The sequence below is a fragment of the Meles meles genome, chromosome 5, assembly GCF_922984935.1.
Source record: "Meles meles chromosome 5, mMelMel3.1 paternal haplotype, whole genome shotgun sequence".
Lineage (NCBI taxonomy): Eukaryota > Metazoa > Chordata > Mammalia > Carnivora > Mustelidae > Meles > Meles meles.
In genome coordinates this window covers 91,658,861-91,684,078 of record NC_060070.1, presented here as the reverse complement: position 1 = coordinate 91,684,078, position 25,218 = coordinate 91,658,861, and the positions used below count along the sequence as shown (strand labels likewise).

The following is a 25,218-nucleotide window of genomic DNA, read 5'->3' as shown; positions in this document are numbered from 1 at the left end:
TTATGTAGGGATGAGGAATACAGAATAGCAGAAATTCAAATGGAAAAATTAATGCATTCCCTTAGTAATTAATAACTCACTTTGTTTAGGAACATAAAAATGTAATATGTATACATTTGTTTTGCTAGTAAAGTAATGAAAACCTGAGGAGGAAAAAAACGAAGGGCCAGTCATTTTTTTTTCTGGTTTAAAGGAAATGTAACTAATTCTTGGGAAGACAGAAATTAATTCTTGATACTCTAAACTCCAGAAAGAGGAGGATAGGTTCAATACAGACAAAATCTGAGACTGCACAGACACTGTTTGTAGATTGAATGCTTTCCCTTTACTACTCCTTCAAGAACCTAACACTAAGTCCGGGCTGATAATACATAGATTTTCCACACTAACCCATTATAGACAAGCTATATTTGTTTTTTCCATCAAGTAGTAGTAATACAGTTGAAACATTGTGGGTTTTTGGCTATGTGTACCTGGATTTGATTTGACTTGATTTGATTTATATACCTGGATTTTAAATTTTTCTCTAAAAATTATTTATTTGAGAGAGAGACCACAAGCAGGGAGGAGGGGCAGAGGCAGAGGGAGAAGCAAACTCCCCACTGAGCAGGAAGTCCAATGTGGGACTCAATTCCAGGACCCTAGGATCATGACCTGAGGCGAAGGCAGACACTTGGACAACTGAGCCACTCGGGTGCCCTGGATTTTACGTTTTCTTACTGTATGACCTTGGGTATGTTACTTAATCTTTCACAACTTCAGTTTCTTACTGTAAAACAGAGATAATGTCATGAGGATTAAAGAAGATATATGTAATGCAACTAACACAGTGTATCCCCTATAATACTTATTAGCTCCCTTCTTGATGGTTCCCTTTGAGCTCAGAACCCCTGTCGAATAGTTGCTGTCTGTAGCTTTAGGTTACTATCAATAGAATAGCGTTTCCTGGAGCGCCTGGATGGCTCAGCCAGTTGAGCATCTGACTCTTGGTTTTGGGCCAGGTCATGATCTCAGGTGGTGCGATTGAGCCCCTTGTTGGGATCCATGCTGTGGAGCCTGCTTGAGATTCTCTGTCTCTACCTCTCCATCTGACCCCCTCACCCCAGGAAAAAAAATATATAGTGCTTTGTGCATAAAAATAACCCTTTCTGGGCAATGTAGCTCTGAAAAGGATAATTTTATTCTGGAATTTGGGTCAGAATGAAATATCACCTTTGATATAAAGTCAGAACTTTTTTTGTGTGCAGACATTTGGATCCTTGGATTCTGATTCCATCTAGCATAAAGGCTGATGGAAGAGAGCAATAGAAAAGAGAGGATGTTGGAGGCTGAAGGATGTTGTACTTTGCAGGTTATTGAAGAGAGGGAAAAGCTAAAGAGTGACCGGGAAGCTCGCCAGAAGAAGATGTACTACCTCAGGACTGAATTGGAGCGGCTTCATAAACAACAAGGTATCAAACACTCCTATGCGTGACTGCCTTTTTGGAGTAACTTGAGTAGGAAACCAGTTGAGCTGTGAGGACTCTCAGGTTCAGTGACCTGAAGCCTTAATTTTTAAAAGCTTTTGACTTAATTGGTCTTACAGAGAAGTTGCAATAAAATATTACAATAATAGTGTAAAGAGTTCTCAGGTAGTTTCTATGATTATCAGCATATTTACCATAGTTACCATACCAATATACCATATTTTACCATACCAAAGCTCCATCCCTTTTTCCCTTTCAATCTTTGTGTGGGATGTGTGTGTGTGTGTGTGTGATTTTTCCTGAATTCCTTAAGAATAAGTTTTACATACAATACTCCTTTACTCCTAAATACTTCATTGTGAAGATGAAGTGAACATACTCCTAACAGCAACTTGCATAACCATAATACACTTTCCTAAATTAGGAAATTAGTCATAATGAAGTACTAGTCTATTGATCTATTGATCTTACTTCTATTTCACTAGTTCTCCTAATAATGCCCTAAAGCAAAAGAAAATGCAAGATTATGCACAGCATTCAGTTGTCATGTTCTTTTACTCTCCTTTTTCTGTAACAGTTCCTGAATCTTTGTTTCATGACATTGACATTTTTAGAAGAAAAGTCACATATTTGTAGAATGGCCTTTAATTTTGGTTTGCGTGATGTTTCCTTACAATTAAATTTAGGTTATGCATTTTTAACAGGAACATTACAGAAGTGATGCTGTGTTCGTATCAGGTGTTGATTTCAGTCCCATTACTGGTGAGGTCAACTTTGATCATTGGTTAGGGTGGTGCCTTCAAAGGTGTCTTCACTGGAAAGTTATTATTTTATCCTCTATAATTAGTAACTTACGGGAGAGATATTTATACGAATAAATATTCAGTTAGTCCTCAAATTTCCTCTGAGTAGTTTTAGCATTCTTTGGTGATTCTTACCTGAATCAGTTATTGTGATGGTTGTTAAATAGTGATTTTCTATTTCATCATTCCTTCTACTTTCATGAGTTGGTTTTCTACCGTGATGAAGAGCTTCCTGCCCATCCCTCTTCTCCCATTCATTGATCCATTTATGTTGGTGTGAATGCATGGACTCTGCATTCAACAAGTTATAATAATTTACTGCCGTTTATTTTCATGCCCAAATTGCGCCAGCTTTGGCCAATGGGAGCCCCTTTGAGTTGACTTCTATGTCCTTTGATATGTCCCCATCATTTCTGAGTACTCCCTTTGGCACAAAAAGATGTTCCATGATGCCTCTTTGACTCCATCTCTTCATCTGTTCTTTTAGAAATTCACATACACACTGAGGAAAGAGCATAACAAGGCTTCTAAATATTACAGCTTGATGATAGCATTGCAGAACAGAGGGAAAAGATACAGTTTCTTTTATGTGGGTTTAGACTGTTTCGGGATGAGAAATTTAGTTAGTGATCTGGTGAGGATGATTTCATGAGGACCTGCAGTTTGGAATAGGAGATAACATGAGGTAAGCCTGAGGCAAAACCCAACACTCAATGCAAGTACTGGTGAAGGGTCCTTAAATCACATAAAGTTGAAGATGTGACTGAATGTTTTTTGGCCTCTGAATAATACTTTGGTTTTCTGAAGAAGACTGCCACTGGATTCATAGTTTGGGTTTGGGGTTTTTTTTAAGAGTGATTTATTTATTTTAGAGGAAGTGAAAGCATGCCAGGAAGGGGCAAGGAAAGTGGGAGAGAGGTGTTGAAGCAGACCGCAGATTGAGCAGGAAGCCGGATGCGGGGCTTGATCCCAGGAGCCTGAGTTCATGACCCAGCCGAAACCGAGAGCCAGACACTTAACCAATTAACTCACCCAGGTGTCCCTGGATTCATAGTTAACAACCTAAGGACAAATGCATACAAACCTTTATATACCATTTTGGGGATTCATTGAGTTCTTGAAGCCTGCCTGTAGATCCTTGGCTAATAACTCCTACATAAGAGATAATGTAGTCACTCATCCTTTACCTCCATAGAAACTTGACCTAGGGGTGCCTGACTAGCTCACTTGGTTAAATGTCTGCCTTTGGCTTAAGTCATGATCCTGGCGTCCTGGGGTGGAGCCCCGAGTCAGGCTCCCTCCTCAGAGGAGAGTCTGCTTCTCTCTCTCCCTCTGCCTTTCCGCCAGCTCACGCTCACTCTCTCTCACAAATAAAATTTAAAAAGGAAAAAACAAGGAAAAGAAACTTCACCTAAACTAGCCCATGTGGAAGGAGAGTCTCTCTTGCTTTTAGGAAGGAATGTTTTAACGGCAAAGATCTTGTCACCATAAACTCTTGGGAGATTACTACTTACAACAGAAAAATGACTTGTCTTAATTTACTTTATTTGTGTTTGTTTCTTCTGACATTTGACTACTCAGGGGAAATGCTACGCAAGAAACGAAGGGAGAAGGATGGCCACAAAGACCCGCTCCTGGTGGAGGTGAGTCGGCTTCAAGATAACATTATGAAGGACATTGCAGAACTTCGACAAGAGGCAGAAGAGGCCGAAAAGAAGCAGTCTGAACTGGACAAAGTGGCTCAGATCTTGGGAATTAACATTTTGGATAAATCCCAGAAGTCTTCAAATGACTGTAAAGAGACTACAGAGAAGCCTGGAAAAGCGGAAAAATCTAGGAGCCCAGAAAAAGTGTCCTCATCCTCAAACTCCTCTTCCACCAGCAAGGTAACAACTCAGCTTTTCCATTTCTATTATATCTTATATTTCCATGGACTCCTAAAGAAGCCTTCTAACTAAGCATTTCCTTAGTTTCCTTTTCCAACCTGTTCTTAACTCATATTAGAGTTATTTTTATAAAACACATATGAGATCATAGGACTCTACTTCAGAATTTTAGTAGTTCCCATTGTCCCCAGAGTAGAATCCCAAATCCTTAGCATTCAAGGCCTCCCATGTTTTTGTTCTAGCCTTTACTCCTTAACCCACACCAGCATGGTTTTCTAATCTTCTTGTAACTTCTATATACCATTTTGTGCATTCATAGTTAGCAACAGGTTCACCGCCATGCTGCATGGCCAGTGAATACATTTAAGTTCTCAAGTCAGTATTTGATACAGGAAACCACTGTTTCCTAAAAATGCTTTCTTCTCTTGGCTTCTCTCACATTTCTTTCCCTCCTAGTATGCTGGCTGCTGCAACTTATTAGTCTCCTTTACTGCCTGTTGTCTTATACCTGATCTTTAAATATTTTAGTTCTGCAGAACTTAGTCTTAACCCAGTTCTCCAGAATTATCCTCTCTCCCTAGGTCATTTCATCCTGGTCTATGCTAAAATACCATACTGACTACTTCTGGTTTGAATACTAGCTCAAATGAGTCTGGTGAGGTCCAAATTTGAGTGTCCAACATTTTATTCACCATTTCCATTTCATTGTTTCATAGACACTTTAAAATCAACATAGCCTGGGGCATCTGGGTGGCTCAGTGGGTTGAGCTTCTGCCTTTGGCTCGGGTTATGATCTCAGGGTCCTGGGATTGAGCCCTGCATCGGGCTCCCTACTCAGAGGGGAGCCTGCTTCTCCCTCTCCCACTCCCCATTTGTGTTTCCCTCTCTACCTGTCTCTCCCTCTCTCAAATAAATAAATAAAATCTTTTTAAAAAAATAAAATCAGCATATCCTTATCTAAACTAATGATGTGTGCATCCTCCCTCTTTCCTGCCTTCAGTGTTCTCCACCTCAGTAGCCCCACTGTCCCAACAGTTTTCTTGCCAAAAACCTGAAAAGCTTTACCAGCGCTTCCCTCTCCTAACTGCTCCATACTGAATCAATGACGGATTCTTTCAGTTCTCCCTCTGACGTAAATCTTGGTTTCATCCATCTCACCATCTTTATTGTCCTCCAAGTTCAAGCCACCTACGATTCCTGCTTGTATGACTACACTCTTAATCCTTTCTCCACATATAGCCAGTGATTGCAGTACTCCTTTGCCTGCCTCTTCAGCCTCATTTCATGCTTCTTTTCCTCCTTGCTCATTATAATTTCATTATTGGCCTTTTCTTCTTCCTTCCTTTTTTTAAAAAAAATTTTTTTTTTAAGTAATCTCTAGGGGCGCCTGGGTGGCTCAGTCATTAAGTGTCTGCCTTTGGCTCAGGTCATGATCCCAGGGTCCTGGCATCGAGCCCTCATCAGGTGCTCTACTCAGCAGGGAGCCTGCTCCCCCGCCCCCACCAACACCCTGCCCTGGCCGCCTGCCTCTCTGCCTACTTGTGATCTCTCTCTGTCAAATAAATAAATAAAATCTTTAAAAAAAAAAATTCCATGCTCTACCATCTGAGCTGGCCAGGCACCCCTCATTACTGGCCTTTTTTTTTTTTTTTTGAAGTTTTTATTTATTTGTTAGGGCGTGTAAGCACAAGCAGGGGGAGTGGCAGGCAGAGGGAGAAGCAGGCTCCCTGCTAAGCAGGGAGCCCAGTTGGGGGACAGGACATGATACCAGGACCCTGAGATCATGACCAGAGCTGAAGGGAGATGCTCAACCAACTAAGCCACCCAGGCATCCCGATTATTGGAATTTTTCATTCCTCAAATACATCATCCCCTCTAATGTCTGTAGATCTTCTTTCTTTCTGGTTACTGTGCAGATCTGTCTTCTCTCCTAACTTATGTTCATCCTTCAGAGGGTAGCTTAGATTATTACCCTGCCTCTCTTCCTTGATTTCCCAGCCTGTTATATTTGCCTGATAGACACTCTCGTAATAATGTGTCATTTACCTTCTTAGCATTTCTGACAATTGTAATTGTATAATTACATGGGTTCCCTCAGTTGGATTTTAAGGTTCAAAGGGTTAAGGAAAATATCCATCTCATTCTCCAATATAGTCCTCAATTCATCACTCAGTGCCTGGCACATAGTAAATGAGTAGTGTTTAAGAAATATTGCACTACCGCTTATACTCCTGTCACCTCAGAATGCTTGCATTTTTCCAGATGTGCAATATGTTACTATGCCTCTCTGGTTTTCCATTAATAATCCTCTTATCATTGGGGTGCCTGGGTGGCTCAGTGGGTTAAGCCTCTGCCTTCGGCTCGGGTCGTGGTCTCAGGGTCCTGGTATCAAGCCCCACATCGGGCTCTTCCAGCCCTACTCACCTCTAAGGCCCAATATGAATACCATCCTACTCCATGAAAAATTCCTGAATTCTACCCCAATTAATCGGCCCTTCTTTAATATATTAAAGAATATATTCATATATAGTCAGCCCTCCCATAATATATTATGGTTTCTTTTTTTTTTTTTTTTTTTAAGATTTTATTTATTTATTTGACAGAGAGAGAGATCACAAGCTGGCAGAGAGGCAGGCAGAGAGAGAGGAGGAAGCAGGCTCCCTGCAGAGCAGAGAGCCCGATGCGGGGCTCGATCCCAGGACCCCGAGATCATGACCTGAGCCGAAGGCAGCGGCTTAATCCACTGAGCCACCCAGGCGCCCCTATATTATGGTTTCTTTATAAGATTTATTTCATTCTGTCTTATTTAAAACTTGATTATGGGGTTGGCCTGGGTGGCTCAGTCAGTTAAGTGTCTGCCTTCAGCTCAGGCAGGTCATGATCCCAGGGTCCTTGGATCGAGCCCCTACATTGGGCTTCATGCTCAGAGGGATGTCTGCTTCTCCCTCTCTCTCTGCCGCTACCTCTGCTTATATGTGCTTTCTCTCTCTCTTTTGCGCTCTCTGTCAAATCTTTAAAAAAAACTTGATTAAGATCATATCTGTTCCCATGCCCATCTCTTCCACTAAGTAAGAACTCCCTGATAATAAAAGAATAGGACTCATTTATCTTTGTGTTTCCAGTGGCATCCACTTTGTCTATTACATAGTAGATGCTCACTTAATGTTGGGGAGATAGAGAAGAGGATATTCTGTATTCCCTATCAACAAAGCTCTAATTTTTCCATTTTTCCTGAGAGAGTTCTCTTTTTCAATCTGGTAGGACTATACTCTTTTTTATACCAGGGCACTGAGTTCAGGGCCTTTGATGGAAAAGAGCTTGAAAGTTCTGGCCCTTTATAGTTAACTTATACATTGTTTGGGGTCCATTTGTGCACCAGCCCCATAATGACCAATCACCTTGATTTGAATGAGTCTTCACATTCTCTGAGGCCAACATGGATATGTTACAATTCAGTATTCATTTCAATAGTAAGGAATGTTGTGTCTACAACCTCTTTCCTACCTGGTTGGTTATCTTCTTTCTTTGCCTCTCTTTAAAATGCATCAGTGGTTTAAGGTTTTCTTTCTTTTTCTATTCATTTCATAAAAATAAACACACATATACACAATACCACAATTCATCTATCTGTAGACTACTGTCATTAATATCTTGGTATATATTATTCCAACTACTCATCTTTTGTTTATTAAACGGAAGATTGTATATTAAACAAATATTTACCGATCTCTAAAAAAGTGACAGGCACTATTTTAGGTGGTGGGGAAGTATAGTAGGGAACCAAACAGAGGTTCTAACTCTTGTGAAATGTGGGAGAAAATAAATAATAAACAAGTAAAGGTTAGGTAATGACAAGTGTCTAAAAAAAGAATATGGGTAAGGGATATAGATAGGTACAGAAAGTTATTTGGATAAGGTGAGCCTTGATATTCTATGCCTATTTACATATCTTTATTGATTATTCAAATGTATTTAGTTATTTGCTTTTTTCAGTATATCATGAACATTTTACCATGTTAATAGATTTCTGTAACATCATTTTTAATGAGCTTGTTTTTTGTCACACAAATACCAACATTTATTTAACCAGTCAGATCATCTCCTCTTTGACATAATAATTTACTTCAGATAAATGTCAAGGAGTGGAATTGCTAGGTCAGGGCATAAAGAATTTTGAGGTGTGTAGTATTTATTCCTAGATTATCTTGCAGAAATGTGGTGCCAGTTAATATTTGCCCACAGTGTATACATGTGCCCATCCCTTATCTGCTGGGTGTGATTTCTTTAGTGACTGTTGTACAAGACCCTAGTAAGGAAAGAGTATCTTTGAAGTTCTAAATTATTTCTTTCTCCAGCCTGTCTTCTTCTTCCCACCAGCCCATGTGCCCAGTTCTCTGATTTTTTCTCTTTGTTCATACTTACCTTCCTCGGTTCCAAATTATTTGTTTTCTGTGCCTCCCTCCTCAACAGTACCAAAACTCTCACTTCCTAAATACCTTGTTTCCAGCTTGCTGACACATGAATTCATATTAAAGTATTTTTGTTAATAATTTAATATGAGGAGTTGATATGGGGCTTTTTGAGTTGATATATTTTAAAAGAGGATTCTTGTTAACTCAAAGGTGTTAAATTCTAACGATGGTATTTTAGGCAGCTCCAAATATTTTACCCAGATTCTTTAAAGTCTTTCCACATAGATACCTGTCTGTTTTGTCTATGCACTACACCAGCCTTGCGCTCCAGTTTTGTATACCAGGATGTGTCTATGATAAGTGGGTTCATTATTATGTGTTTTCTGTATTTGCTTAACCTGTCAGTTACCTCTTCCATATTGTCTTGTCTTTTCTTATTGGGTGTTGTTATAGATTTTTAAATTTAACTAATGTATTTAATTGCACAGGGAACACATTCAACATCTACCAAAGGGTGTATAGTAAAAAGACTCCTGTCCATCCTTGTTCTCAGTTTCCCCCTCCAGAGGCCGCCATTATACTCATAATCTTGAGTATTTTTCTATTTCAAGATATATAAGTAAATATAGTGCCATTATAATGTATTCTCCATGATAAGGTAGCACTAAGGAGTCTAGTTCTGTTGAGCCTTGTAGACAGATTTCTCATGAGGTTTTCCCCAGTTTATATAGCTTTAGGCACTGGAAATATGGTCATATGGCCCTGTATCAATTACTGCAGTAAGCTAACTGGTTTTTCTAAGAAAAGACAGATCTAGAATTCCTTCTGAGTGCAGGTGTTTTCCCTCTAGGAATCAAAGGTAAACAGTGAGAATTCCCATACTAAGAGCCCCAAGTCTGCCGAGAGCCCCCAGCCAGCTGCTAAGCAGTCTGATCAGCCTATTGCTGCCTATGAGTATTATGATGCTGGCAATCACTGGTGCAAAGACTGCAACACCATCTGTGGAACCATGTTTGACTTCTTCACTCATATGCACAATAAGAAGCACACACAGGTAGGTATCTTGCCCGCTATTATTTCCATTCTCGCCCTCCTTCCCTTCAAACTTCTGCACCCCCATCTGCATTACAAAGCTGGAAAATGAAACATTCTCATATGGGCAGGAGCCCCAATCTGAAGAGCCAAGAGATACCATCAAAGGAGACATCATCCCCAGGGCTCAGTCCAGGGGACCTGCCTGTAACTAAACACCATGACAAGTGTAAGTGAGGCTTCTGCCTCTTTTGATTCCTTGAGTACCTGATTATTTGTTTCATTTTATCCATTGCTAGTACTTGCTCTAACATGTGTTTACCTTTTCCGCAGGTGATTTCCGTTTAAACAGTTGGCAGAGAGGGTGGGGGTGGGTAGCTGGGGGCTTCTGGTCCCCTGGTATGGGGGAGAAAAAGAGAAAAGTGGGTCATTGAGTTTTAGTGCTGTTGTGTGAGCACCTCTGCCTCTTGCAAATAGACACTGGATCCCTACAACAGACCTTGGGCTTCAAAGACCCAGAGTGAGGCCAAGCAAGATGCTGTAAAGCGTACTGACAAGATAACTGTCCCTGCAAAAGGTATGTTCCCCCCTGCCTCCTCTGTAGTTTTCTTACATTTAGCCAAATAAGAGGTGTCCCTGAATTAAGGTGCTAGGAAGCAGCATAGGGTGAGACATAACCATTTTGTTAACAAAGGTGTAAGGATGCCTTCTATGTGCAAAATAGTGTGCCCGAGCCTGAAGAAATAAAGAGATCTATACAACAAAAACGATCTCTACCCATATGGCCAAAATTCTAACAAATGTTAAACATATACATACCTACTTTAAAATATAACTGAGGGGTGCCTGGCTGGCCCAGCTGGCAGAGCATGCAACTCTTGATTTTGGGGTCATGAGTTCAAGCCCCATACTGGGCATGGAGCCTACGTAAAAAAAAAATTTTTAATGCACATGCAACTTTTTTTTCACTGACCAATGTACCAAAATCTTACTTTTTTGAAATCCAGGTAAAAGAACAGTAAAAAAGGTATAGTAGTTTAACTGCTGTTTCAACTGAGAGCTATAAAATATTTTTGAATAGTTGTTATTGGGGGTAGGTTGAAAAGTAGAAAGTTTCTTTGTCTTTATACTTCTCAGTTTCTTACCTTCGTAAGTAGTTAGTGCTAATCTACAGAAGCTAGATTCCTGAGTAATTCATACCAGCATGAGAGATCCTCATACAAATGGTACTGAGCTGTTTGGGAGTATAGTTTTTAAATTTTCTACAATGCTTAGTGGTAGTTGGAGTTTGAGGGGCATCAACAACAGAAATGAATTTGAAACAGAAAACCCTAAATTAACTAATTAGTGTTCCCAAGAGGGAGAAGGGCCAAAGGTCCTGAGTTCAAGCTTTAAATTGGAAAGACTGTGCCATTTGGATTCATCTAAATGGTACTTCTGACTTGAGAGTGGGTAAGGTCCTGTATACCATTACCTTTTTTATTACAAAGGGGAAGTGGGATTTCCTTTAATGACATCCTGGGTGGAAATGACTTATTTTCTTGACTTCTACTTCTTCCAGGTTCTGAGTTTTTGATTCCTATCACTGGATATTACTGCCAGCTCTGTGAGGAATTTTTGGGGGATCCAATTTCTGGAGAGCAACATGTGAAGGGTCACCAGCACAATGAGAAATATAAGGTTGGTCTTTGTAGTAGTTGTGGAGTTTCCCACTTTGTACAGTAATCCTTTTGGCTTTGTCAAACAACTTCAGAGTTCAGGAAAAGTCATTAATACTTTAAATTCCATGTAATTACTAGGAAGTTTTCTTCAATCCTATTAAGAGATGCTGACTTGGTAGAACCATCTGTATCCTTAAAGATGACTCTTCTTCAGGGGTTTCTACCAGTTGAATTCCAATAGTAACAGAGCCAAGATTTCCTTTCTAACTGTATTTTGACCAGTTGTTGAGTCTCTATCTTTTCTCTTCCCAGAAATATGTGGTTGAAAATCCATTGTATGAGGAGCGGCGGAATCTGGACCGCCAAGCTGGCTTAGCTGTGGTCCTGGAGACAGAACGGCGACGACAGAGTGAACTAAAGCGTAAACTTAGTGAGAAACCAAAGGAAGAGAAGAAAGAAAAAAAGACAAAGGTCATGAAGGAAGTAAAAGAGGATGACAAAGTCTCTGAGGAACTAGAAGACCAACTCTCTGAGGGTGGGAAATCCCCTGAAAAGGCTGAAAGTAAAAGGAAAGCTAGCATCAAACTCCAGTTAAAGGAAGAGGTAAAGAAAGAATCACCAACATCTTCCTCTTTTGGGAAATTCAGCTGGAAGAAGGCAGAGAAAGAGGAGGAAAAAGGTTCAATGGCCACAGCTATTCACAAGGAAGAGGTTATGGAAAACAGTAAGGATAAAGAGGATGGCAAAGCTGAGGCTGGGAAGGCAAAGCCCATCAAAATCAAGCTCTCTGGGAAAACGGTTGTCGCACACACTAGCCCGTGGATGCCTGTTGTTACAACTTCAACCCAGACTAAGATCCGACCCAACCTGCCCATCCCATCTACAGTACTCCGCAAGTCAGGTTCAGCCACAGTGAGCAAGCCAGCGCCTCTTAACACCTTTCTATCCATCAAGTCTTCTGGAACTACTGCTAAGCCTCTGCCAGTGGTTAAAGAGTCTTCAGCTGATCTCCTCTTGCCTCCTGACATCATCTCCAAAGCATTTGGAGGGGAAGAGGTGATTCTCAAAGGGTCTCCAGAGGAAAAAATGGTACTGGCTGAAAAGAATGCGCCATCCCATATACCTGAACAAATGCTGCCACCTCCTCCACCACCCCCTCCACCACCACCTCCGCCACCCCCAGTTATACCTCATCTAGCTTCTCCATCTCCTACTCAAACAAATGCCATCTTGGCGCCGGTCAAATCAAACCCAGCTGTATCTCACACTCTCAGCCCCAGCTTCCTGGGTCCTAACATTTTGAATCCTGTGTTGCCAATAGCCATCATGGCCTCAGCACAGCCAGCTGCCATTCCTTCTGATGAGACGGCTCCTGGGGTGAGTGAGAGTGACAGGGACCAGACCTTTTTCTCTGTGTTAGTGCGTCCTCCACCTCCCCTCTCAAGTGTATTCAGTGAACAAGCCAAAAAATTGGAAAAGCGAAATTCATGCTTAGCCACAGCCAATGCTAAGGACTTGTATGATATATTCTACAGTAGTGGCGGGAAGGGGACACCTGAGACTAAGCTGAGTGGTGGTCTCTTGGCCAATGGGGAAAACAGCCATCTCTCTAAAGTGGAAAGTTCAGATACCTCTTCCTCTTCTACTTTGAACAACAGTGCATCCCAAGAGGAGTTGCCTCCAGATAGAAGTTTGATCTCTGCTCCTTTAGTCAGCAACCCTGAAAAGCCTGTTCCAAAAACTCTGGTGTCTCTAGGGAAATGGTCAGTGGTAGAACGCACAGACTCAAAGAGCAGAGGCAGTAGCTATGGCTTCCTACAACCTCTGACGAGGTTGTGCCAAAGCAGGCCTTATGAAGCTGTTACTCCAAAGACAGACACTTTGGCCATGTGGACTTGTAGCTCCTTCCAGAGTGATGCTAATAAGGGTGTATCTCCAGGCGGAAAAATCGAACTTGATCTGGGAGAGCCAGGGCCACCAGGTGTAGAGCCAGGCCCTCAGTTGTCAGATACACACTGTCAGATCATGGAATCTCAGAAGTTGGTAGAAACCCACCTTATGGAATCTGGTAACCAGGATGAGGAAAGCCAAGAGCCCCACAAATCTAAACATTGTGGGGAAAGTGAGGTAGAGAGAAATATTGAACTAAAAGAAAAGAGACCAAAGCTTTCTGAGGTGATGGTAGGAGAGGGAACAGGTATCTGTGTTGGGCCCAATAGCATAGAGGATTCTAATTTGAACCGTGGGAACAGATGTGCATGGGTGAGAGAAATAGAACAGCCCAAGTTACAAATGACTGACAAAAATTCTGAACAGTCCAAGAAATTGATGACAGGAAGTGAAACTCAAAGTAAAGTAGTGATCAACTTGAGTGCACAGGCCCTTTCTTCCACAAAGGCAAAAATAGACTCATCAGAAGCTAGATCTTTACTCCAGAATCCACAAGATGTACATGTGAAAATTTCTGCCCCAGGATTGTTTCTCCAGTCCCCAGCCAGATCAGATATGTGTTTAACTGATAGTGCACAGGAGCAAGGAGTTTCACCTGGTAGTGAAGAATGGCAAGAAAATTCAGCTGCAGAATCAGCTTCCAGAACTAGTTACAGAAGCCTCAGACTCAAGAGAGAGAGATCAAAAGACCTTCAAGGTAAAAGGATTTATGAACTGGCTGTTTGGGATGAAAATAAGAAGTCAGAGACCTGGGAGAGCCCAGAAAAACCAGAAACAGAAACCCTGGAGCTACGAGATGTCCATCCAGAATTGACTATGACAAGAGGAAGCAAGGCCTTAGAAGACTTTGAAGTTACAGACTTAAAAGTAGAAGAGCTTGCTGCCCTGGGGAACCTGGGGAATATAAGTGTTGATTTCTGCAATCCTCGGGTAGACCAAGCACATAGATCCCCAACTCCCCTGTCTCAGAAACTATGTGAAGAAAATTCTGTGTCACCTATAGGATGTAATGCCTCCACTCTCAGTGAGTTGGAACCAGTCCCATCCTTCTCTGAGTTTCCATTAGACTCTCCCAAAACCCTGGTGCTTAGCTTTGGAGCAGAGGGTGAACAAAACTCATCTAATCCCAGAAGTGGAAGGATCACTCCTAACATTTTGAAAACTGGACTTCCTATAGAAAATGTTGACCTTGGCTTAGGGAGCCTAGAGGGAACACACCAAGCACTTGACCTGTTAGCAGGAGGAATGATGCCTGAGGAAGTAGAAGAAACTTCTCAATTAGAGAAACAAGATTCACTCAGATTGGAATCGGAACCAATTAATCCTGCAGGCCTTGGGCCGTCTCCTTGCCTTCCAGACCTTGTTGAATTTGTTACACGGACACCCGGAGTTCAAAAAGAGAAGTTATGTTCTCCTCTGTCTGAGCGAGGTGACACTCCTGAGTGTAGTCCCCTGGAGATGGGTCCACTACAGCTAGAAATACCGAAAGTGTCCATAACACAGCTAACAATTCCTCAAGCAGATGAGGACAGTGACCATCCTTTGAATCTGGTAAAATCTCTGGCTTCAGGGTCCCCTACAAGGGAGCAAGTAGTTGGAGGCAATATGGTCCCTCAGGAAATACCCGCACAAGAAGCTCCAGTTGCTGCCACCCAGGACCACACAGCATCCAGTGTTCATGACTAAGAATACACATCGACAGCTTCTTGCGGATGAATCAGTTTGGCTTCTAGATATCAGGTGCCCAGATGATCCAGGACTAGTTGGCTGTCTCATCTGGAATCTACACCAAGAGATGCAGTCAGCATCTTCCAATAAATGTTCATGGAAGCCAAAAAATTTACCTCTTTTCTGTTTTTTTTTTTCCTTAAGATACCAGATGAATCAATCATAACTTCTATACATATCTGTAAAAAAAGTATTTTCTGTTATATTATTATTATTATTATTATTTTGCCAATTTACTTTCTCCTATTTTGTCATTAAAATCAAATGTCTGTCTGGCTCACCACACAGTGTGCTTTGATTGTATTTTGGCTTTGACTCTGCCATTTCTGGAATATGGGGGAGGAGGGAGACAGAGCTGACTTCTGCAATTGCTATGTTGTATTCCTACCCAATTTCCTGGGCAGCTGATGGATCTCTGGGAGAAACACCAGAAAGCCTGCTGAAGTGGAAAACACTAATGAAGGAAGGATTGTTCATCTCTTAGGCTTCCATTTGGATGGGCCTGCCTTAACATTGTTTGAAATGCAGCGTGAGTAGCTCTTTTGTTTACTGTTTACTTCCTTGTGCCATGTCAACCCCATACTTCTTTTATTCTGTTGCCTTTGCTTGAGATGGTCCTGCTAACCCACAAACCTGTTTGGAAATGGCCTCAATAAACGTGGAAGAAAATCTAGCAGGTTCACTTTTGGAAGACAACAAATCGGTAAGGCTGATTCATGGCTGAATGCCAGGTGCAGATATGCTTTTTGGGTCACTTTTATTTTTGAAATTGCCTTTTGCTCATTGTATTGTGATCCAGTAACACTTTGTGTTAAATTGTTTAGCAGCCATTTCTGTTCTGAAGAGGTAGAAGAGCTGAAACTTGTTTTGGGATTGGACTCATTCTCTGTTCCTCAATCCATATGTATTCCTTCCTCTACCTCTCCCTTTCCCAAGTTATTTCCACCATAGTGTGATGTTTTGGGTTGTACATTTTGTTCAAAAGATTAAAGAATTTATGAGTTGGCTTGGACAAGTTTAATTTTATTTTTAACGTGTTAATTACTTGGAATAAATGCATTAACCTCATGTTTCTTTCTTGATTTTTGTTTTGAAAGCACACACATTTGAACTCCACAGGAAAACTAGAAAAGTGAACTCTGCTATCCTGTTGTCTATCTCCTCCCTCCCAGTTTCTTTTAATTCGCCCCCTGTTGGGGCTGTTTTCTTCATGTGAGATTGTGAAGTTACGTAATCTATGCCCCAGTGCTGCCTGGATGGGTTGTAAGTAGACAACAGTGGTCTGGTTTTGGCATCTCCCTATTGTGAAGCTTTTTTCATATACCCTTATGTTGGCTCTCCCTATGCTACTCTGGAAGCTGAACTCCCCCAAGAACATTCGTGTTCTTGCTGAGGGCATTCTTAGGGACCAGAGAGCTTAGTCCTCAGATTTCCTAATCTCTGTCCCAGTTTCCTTTTGACATCCTTGTTGTCAGAAATTTATAACCTGGCTCAACAGAGGCATCAGAGTCTTGTCTTCTACCCACTCAAAAATAATGCAAAGTTGACCTTTTCCCCTCAGAATGCTTTTTTCCCTGTTAACTTGTATGCAGAGGTGCAGAATCCTATGTTGACTCTGCGGAGGCTATTTAGTTTTTCTTGACTATGTCTATTTAGAAGATGTCCTGGCCTCTGTTGTTCATCATGTTGTGGAAAGAGCACATATTCGGGAAAGTTCAGTCCGTGATTGTCCCTCAACCATTTGCCTTGCTGTGATTTTGGACAAGTTACTTCACCTCACTGTTCCACAGGGATTTTTTTTTTTTTTTTCCTTCTTTAAAATGAGGATCATTGTCTTCCATCTCAGCCCCAAATATGTCCAGGGTCATGGCATCCTGAATAGTCCTCCTAGGCCTGCTATTTAGGCACTTTTCTGGCCCAGAAACCATAGAGTGACTCAGAAATCACTTTAGACAAAGTGCCCTTTAGACAAACGTAAACCCAGATGAGCTTCAGAAATATGTTTGTTTTTCTGGAGAACTACTCCCTCCCTATTCTACCATTCTATCTACAGGAATTCGAGAACAAGTTAAAATGCCAATTGTTACTGATTTTCTGGCCTAGTCACTTAGTAAGTTTATCTCCCTTTGGGGAGAGATGGGTGGGTTTAGAGTGGGGAGGGGTAAATCAAAATTTTATTCTTTAGATAGATATTCTTTAGATTAGGAGGGGGACTCATGGGAAGGGTAAGGTAGGGAAGAGAAGAGGCAAAAATCTACGAAGTACAGAACTAATTCAGGTAGCTGGGACTGGAGTACTTTGAGTTATTACTGTTGCATTCTTTTGATAACTTCAGCCTTTTTCTAGAATAATGAATGCCTGCTTGTAAGAAGCAATGTCAGTCTTCATATCTGTCTTGAACTAGAAAAGGGAGAGCCTTTAGTCCAGGCCAGAAGAGTGATTCCTCTTTGATCGTTGGGATCTAGTTTTTTTTTTTTTTTTTTTTTTTTTTTTTTTTTAAGATTTTTATTTATTTATTTGACAGAGAGAGATCACAAGTAGACAGAGAGGCAGGCAGAGAGAGAGGGAGGGAAGCAGGCTCGCTGCTGAGCAGGGAGCCCGATGCGGAACTCGATCCCAGGACCCTGAGATCATGACCTGAGCCGAAGGCAGCGGCTTAACCCACTGAGCCACCCAGGCGCCCCTGGGATCTAGTTTTGTAGCCCATCCAGAGAAGCCCTGTGAAAGGAAAGGCAGAACTGTAACCCAGTTGCCAGAACCTAAAGGTAGTACCTACTTCTTTTTATTCAGTACTATGACAGCACTGAATAAATGTTCACCTTTGGAGACAAAGGCACATGCAAGGAGGGGGCCCTAATCTTTACATGTTGCTTATGGTATCATCTATAACTACTTTAAAATTCCGCAGACACCAGAAAGTTTTTATTAGACTCCCTCGACTGTGAGAATACATCATCAGCAGTTAGGTTTAAATTTGGGCAAACACCTAATTTTACCTAAGTTGTGTAAATAATCCCCCAGAAATCCCCTTGGCTTTGTGAATGGAGACCTCTTGCTTCATGAGCCATCTTTCTCCTATTTACAGCTAGCTTCAGGGCATATAAGACTCTTAAACATTTCAGGTAAGTATTCCCGTTGTACCTAATAAAGCTCCATCTCTAAAAAATTGTAAAAGTCAAAAAGTTAGCTAAATGCTTTGGTATCAAAGCATGCCAGGCCATATGTTCATTTATCAGGCTGCCAGGTTCAGGGACTAAAGAAGAATGGTAAGGTGTTGGACGGGGAGGGTTGGACATAGAGATACAGGCATCCAACAGGGACATTAAGTGTATTTTTAAAAAAGAAGAAGGTGGAGACAGGTTCAGAGAGGAGATAGCCTACAAAGAAAGTGAGATGGGTTTTGAAAATTATATTCCTAGGGTGCCTGTCTGGCTCAGTTGATAGAGCATATGACTCTTGATATCGGGGTCATGAGTTGAAGCCCCATGTTGGGCCTAGAGCTTACTTAATATATTTTCCTAAACCTTGGGTCTCACATTAACAAAACATACCTACCAACCCTGGGGCAAGCAATTTATTGCTTAGATAATTAATGTAATTAAATAAACTATTAACAGTTTTTTGAGAACATGGACAAATGAAAAGAGTTTGTGATTGTGAACAGATTTCTTTATAGAGTTGAATTTTATGATAGTTTTTATTTTTATAATATATAATTTTTAACCAAAAAAATTATGTATACACTCACAGTGTTCATTGATATAAGCCAAGCAGTTGAACTGATAATGAAAATCTATCAAAAAAAAAAAAAAAACACTGCCATGATGATTTGCCCGTAACCCTTATACACTTTCAAAGGACTGTGTATGTTTTCACTGTAGCAATGTGGTTTTAATTTTACATTTATGTGTTTATAAACTCTCCTAAGCAGGAAGTCTGCCTTTGCTTACTTTTTTCCATTGTATTCCCAGTGCACAGTTGCCTGACACGCATAGAGTACTCAATAAAAATTTGTTAAAAGAATCAATGTGGTAATAGTAGCTATTTTTTATTAACTGATTGTAAATATTGAGCAATTTATAAGTGGGTGAAAGCTACAAACTGCTTTTGTATTTGTTGGGTACTTAGCACTCCAGAAACCAGCTACCCTGCTTCTGTCCTGGATCTTTGTATACAAAGCACTGTCTGTGGCAATGAATGCAAATCAAGGGTGTCAGTGGCCTTCATTTCAGCAGCATTCTGGAATAGTGGTGTCAGGCCAGGAGGGGGACACATTGCCCCTGAAGCTCCTGGAAGAAAAACAGGTTGGGAATGAGGGTAAACTGACCGTAGTGTTAGTAATCAAAGGCTTTGGGTACTTTGATATTCAGATGGCTAACTTTCTCCTTCCAGCCATATTTCATAGGCATGTTGAAATGAGTCAGTCAAACCCCAGATCTCTGATTTGGCCCAACATCCTCTTGTCACCTCATCAGAACAAGAACCTAAAATCAAACTGCCAGTTTGATTTCTGGAAGGAAACAACAACAACAACAACAAAAAACAGTTGCCATTGGTAGAAGGAGAAAGAATGCTTTCTTTTTTTATTCTATATTTTTTGTTTCAACATCCTGACCATAAAATGCATTTTATATAAAATACAAATATTTCATGCACATATAAAATAGGTACACACATGTAAAATATGTAATTTTATGTCAGTAAGAGTTATTTGATGCTGTGGAATTATAGACCAGGGTTAATTTTTTTCCTTTTGTGTACTTTTATTTATTAAAAAACAGTGTTTTGGTTTGTTTTGTTTTAAAGTTTGTGTCTCCTACTCAGTACATCCCTGTCATTCCTCTCAATAGTTTTCTATCATTACAAATAGTTTCCTGTTGCTTTTCCCACAAGACTCCCTAAATTCCTCTATTCCCTTCAAGGCTGGGCAACATTCATTCAATCTCCATTCTTGAAGAATATTAGTCTTTTCTTTTTTTTCCTCTTCCTTTTCACTTTCTCTTGCTCCTACTTCTGTTTGGTTGGTTATGCATTTCCAAGTGTACAAGCATTTGGATATGAAATTCTATATATCAAACTGCCTGTCTTTACAGAGCTTTACCTGTAATGCAAGTACACAAAAATATATCACAAAGTCTTTGTTGGATGCAAGAGAATAGAAGATAATTTGTATCTAGATGTATAGATTAATTGCTTTACAGGCTTTTGTTCGTTCCACTTGTGGAGGATCAGGGGAGGAAGTATTTTGTTGAAAGTAATGGAAATGGGCATGTTTAAGGGAAGTGAGTAAGCAGGATGAAAGTAGAGGCAGTTACATGATAGAGGGTACAGAGAAAGGTTGCAAAGAGGCAAAAAAGCATATTGAGGTATTATTTTCTTTCATCCTCTCTCTGATGTTCTGTCCCTGCTAAACTGCTACCCAGCTCTCCTATAGCCTACCTATATGAGGTTGACTATGAAGACATTTACTCACTCTTGCCTACCTCTCTTCCTTTCTTTTCAGGAGCAGTTGCCAAAGTCCAGATTTCTAGAAAGAAGAAGTCCAAAAGACATCTTTGCCTCAGAGAGGCAGGGATAGAAGTCACAGAGACCAAAGAAATGATGAGCACCCTTGGGGTCAGTAGGCAGTCACCTCTAGGGTCTGACTTCCAGAAGGTAGGTATGACTGCTGGGACAGGCATGGGTTGTGGAGAAGGCCCTCAGCTGCCAGAAAATGGTGAGTTGGGTGAGCAAATATGTTGTGTATGTATGTCTGTATTATTGTCAAAGAGGAATAAGATAAGAGGCATAGAGACACATATTTTAAACTTGCCACTCATCTCAATTTATCTCCTAACTTCCATCTCTCATTTTGTGCCCTGATACTTATGTTAAAGCTGTGGCTTTCAGATCTTCTTATCCCTCCTGGAGCCTGGGTCCCAGTGTTCCTAGCAAGTAGAACATCTACTATTTCAGCTTCATTACGGGTTCATTTAAGAAAAAAGGTAAAAATTGGGTATGTCCTTAGAGGAGTGGTGTATGTGTAGACAAAAGAGGTGGGAGGATGGGGAGAAAATCACAAAGTTGGTATTTGAAAAATCCTGGGGTTTTAGACTTCAGGACTGTTGTCAAGTAGTTTCCATTCAGTCTCACTATCTCTCCTATACACATTGAAATTTCTGGCTCACAGAAACAGGAAAGCATCATTTCAAACTACCAAGGAAACCGCTTCCTCTCCATCTAAAATGCCAGTAGGTAATTCATTTTCTCCTTTTTGCACTTCAGGTCTGTGGAGGGTGAGAACCAAAAGCAAATAAAATTTAGCTGACCTCAAAGTCCTTTAAACTCTGAGATTCATTTAAATCTGAGCTGCCTCTGATCCAGATTTACCCTTAAAACTGTTAGCCTACTTTTGTTCCTGATTTGTAAATCCCAGCATTTTTAGAATCCTAGAGGTTTAGTTTACTACCCAAGTAAATCTATAGTTTGTGTAGGTTTGGGGAATACTCATAACACTAGAAGTATAAAGAACTGTGTAATATCCAGCCAGAGCCATCGAAAGAGTAAGAAGTAAGGAGTAAGGGGTACGAAATATCTCAGGGTCTCTGGCTGTTGAGGCTGAAATCAGTTAAGGACTACTCATTCCTAAGGCATCCACCCTGTGGATGAAGCAATGGAAACGCTCTGGTTCCAGGGCTGCCAACACTTTGTCACCACCACTTCTAACTTTCTTTCCCTTGCTCCAGCCCAAGACCTGTTTCGCATCAGCTACCACATTCCTCTGCTCAGGGACAATCAGGGCTCTTGGTCACAGTTTTTATTCCTAACTGCAACTGATCTACCTCCATTCTCCAATGGTATCTGAGGTCCACCTCTAAGAGGTGCTGATCTGAAGGATGGGCAGGGGGAAGGGAACACTTCCAGAGTAATATTTTCCCTTTGAACTTCTTTTCTTTAATATGCTAGAGTTCACATACATTGTGAAAATATTTAAGATCTTTTTTTATTGAAATATATTTCATATAACATTAAATCTCTTGTAACATAAGATTCACCATTTTACAGTGTCAAATCCAGGGCACCTGGGTGGCTTAGTCAATTAAGCATCAGCCTTCAGCTCAGGTCATGATCCCAGCTTTCTGGGAGAGAGTCCCACATGGGGCTTCCTGCTCAGTGGGGATACTGCTTCTCCTCCCTCTGCCCCTCCCCTGCTCGTGCTTTCTCTCACTTACTCTCTCAAATAAATAAAATCTTTTTTAAAAAAAAGTATAAAATCCAGTGGTTTTTAGTATCTTCAAGATTATGCAACTATGGGGTGTCTGGGTGGCTCAGTCGGTTAAGCATCTGCCTTCAACTCAGGTCATGATCCCAGGGTCCTAGGATGGAGCCCTACATCAGGCTTCCTATTCTGTGGGAGCCTGCTTCTCCCTCTCCCTGCCACTCCCCCTGCTTGTACACTCACACACACACACACACACACTCTCCTCTCTCTCTCTCTCTCTCTCATTCTGTCAAATAAAATCTTAAAAGAAAAAAAATCATGCAGCTATCACCACTATCCAATTCCAGAACGTATCTACCACCCCTCCTAAAGAAACATACCCATGAACAGACACTCCCAATTATTCCCTGCCCCAAAGCTGTTGGCAGTCACCAATCCGCTTTCCATCTCCGTGGATTTACCTGTTCTGGGAATTCGTATAAAGAGAATCATACAGTGTGTGCTCTTTTGTGTCTGGCTTCTTTTGTTTAACATGTTCTCGAGGTCCATTCATCATGTTGTACCATGTGTCAGTACTTCACCGTATTTTATAAGTTGAATAATATTCTGCATGAATATACCACATTTTGTGTCTCTACTAGTTGATGGGATTTTGAGTTATTTCCACTTTGGGGTTATTATGAATAATACGGCTATGAAAGTGAACATTTGTATACAAGTGTTTTTGTGGACATGTTTTTCAGTTCTCTTGGGTATATCCTGGGTCATGGTAACTCTTTTTTTTTTAAGTTTTATGTTAAAGTACAAGGTGCACATAAAAAACAAAAGTACACACATCACAATTGTTAAGCACCAAAATCTTAAGATAATGACCACAACTGGGTAACCAACACCCAAATTAAAAAATAAAATATGACCAACATCCCTGAAGCCCTCTCATGTCCTCTTCCAGTCACTACTTTTCTGAAATGTAACCACTTTTCTGACTGCTGTCTCAGGTATTGTGCTTATTTGTTTTATGGAGGTGAAATTCACATAACTAAATAACCACTTTAAAATAAACAAGTGGCATTTAGTCCATTCACAATGTTGTATAACCATCACCTCTATCTAGTTCCAAAACCGTTTCCTCACCCCAAAATAAAACCTTGTGTCTATTAAGCAGTTAGTTCTCATTTCTTACCTCCCTGCAGCCCCTGGCAATTACCAATCTGCTTTCTGTCACTATGATGTACGTATTCTGGTTATTTCACAAAAATGGAGTCATAGGATATGTGATCTACTCTGTCTGGCTTCTTTCACTTAGCATAATGTTTTTGTTGTAGCATGTATCAGTAGTTCATTATCTTTTATGGCTGAATAATATTGCATTGTATGTATATACCATAATTTGTTTATCTGTTCATTCACTGATGGACATTTGGGTTATTTCCACCTTTACCTATTGTGAGTAGTACTGCTGTGAACATTCCTGAATAAGTATATGTTTGAGTACCTGTTTTCACATGGATAAGTACGTGTTTGGGTACCTGTTTTCACTTCTTTTCAGAATTTAACTAGAAGTGGAATTGCTGAGTCATGTGATTATTTTGTTTAGCTTTTTGAGGAACTGCCAAATTTTTCCACAGCACCTGAATTATTTTACATCCCTTTCAGGAATGTACAATGGTTCTAATTTCTCCGTATTGATAACACTTGTTAATTTCTTTGTTATATATATTATAGCCATCCTAGTGTTTCATTGTGGTTTAATTTACCTTTCCTTGATAACTAATGATATTGAGTATCTTTTCATGTGTTTTTTTGGCCTTTTATATACCTTCTTTAGAGAAATGCCTACTCAAGTCCTGTGCCTATTTTTTTAATTGGGTTGTTTGTCTCTTTGTTCTAGAGTTGTAAGGATTCTATATATATTCTGGATACTAGACCTTTATCAGATATATGATTTGCAGGTATTTTCTCCCATGCTGTATGTTGTCTTTTCACTTTCTTCATAATACCTGTTGATGCACAAAAGATTTTAATTTTGACCAAATCTAGTTTATCCATTTTCTCTTTTATTACTTGTGGTTCCAGCATAATATTTAAGAATTCATTGCCAAGTCCAAGACCACGAAGATTTACCCCTATGTTTTCTTCTAAGAATTTTTTAGTTTTAGCACTTATGTTTAGGTTGTTGATCTGTTTTGAGTTAATTTTTGTATATAGTGTGAGGTAGGGTCCAACTGCATTCTTTTGTATGTGGAAGTACAGTTGTTCCAGCAGATTGTTAAAGAGATTATTTTTTCTACTTTGAATGGTCTAGGCATTCTTGTTGGAAATTGATTGGCTGTAGGTGTATAGATTTATTTCTGGAGTCTCAATTCTATTCCATTGGTTTATATGTCATCCTGATGCCAGTACTCTATTTTGATCACTGTAGTTCTGTAGCAAGTTTTGAAATTGAGAAGTCTAAGACTTCCAACTTTGTTCTTTAAGATTATTTTGCTGTTTGGGCCACCTTGCGGTTTCATATGAATTTGAAGATTGGCTTTTCATTTCTGCAAAAAGGGTCATTGGAAATTTGATAGGGATTGTTTTAGATCTATAGATCACTTTGGATAGCATTACCTTTTTGACAATATTAGATCTTCCAATCCATGAACATAGATGGGATATCTTTTTGTTTATTAGGTCTTCTTCAATATCTTTCAGCAATATTTTATAGTTTTTGTGTATGTCTTTCATGTCCTGGCTAAATTTATTCTTATGTATTTTATTCTTTTGTATGCTATTGTAAATGGAATTGTTTTTAATTTCCTTTTGGACTATTTATTGCAGGTGTACAGAAACACAATGTACTTTAATGTGTTGCTCTTATACCCTGAAACTCTGCTGAACTTGTTCATTTCTTCTAGTTTTGTGTGTGTATGTGGATTCTTTAATATAATATATAACATATGTATAGTGTATATTATAAGATCGTGTCATTTGAGAATAGAGATAGTTTTACTTCCTCCTTCCCAATTTGGATACCTTTTATTTCTTTTTCTTCCCTAATTGCTTTAGCTAGAACTTCCAGTACAGTGTTTAAAAGCAG

At 40.1% G+C, this 25,218-nt stretch overlaps 1 protein-coding gene across 5 annotated transcripts in view; it reads left to right on the top strand.

The window, feature by feature from the left end:
- ZNF318 (zinc finger protein 318) overlaps positions 1-21,412 on the top strand; it is a 34,442-nt gene extending 13,030 nt beyond the window's left edge. The window contains exons 5-10 of one of the 5 annotated variants that reach the window (XM_046005535.1): positions 1,352-1,451; positions 3,851-4,155; positions 9,418-9,621; positions 10,077-10,176; positions 11,161-11,279; positions 11,573-16,020. In XM_046005535.1, coding sequence (XP_045861491.1) covers positions 1,352-1,451; positions 3,851-4,155; positions 9,418-9,621; positions 10,077-10,176; positions 11,161-11,279; positions 11,573-14,896 — 4,152 coding nt within the window. In that variant the 3' untranslated portion in view covers positions 14,897-16,020. Of the gene's footprint in view, positions 1-1,351; positions 1,452-3,850; positions 4,156-9,417; positions 9,622-9,730; positions 9,951-10,076; positions 10,179-11,160; positions 11,280-11,572; positions 16,021-20,441 lie in introns of those variants that run through there. The other 4 variants (XM_046005538.1, XM_046005539.1, XM_046005537.1 and 1 more) reach the window with 4 other exon arrangements.
- The last annotated feature ends 3,806 nt before the right edge of the window (positions 21,413-25,218 follow it).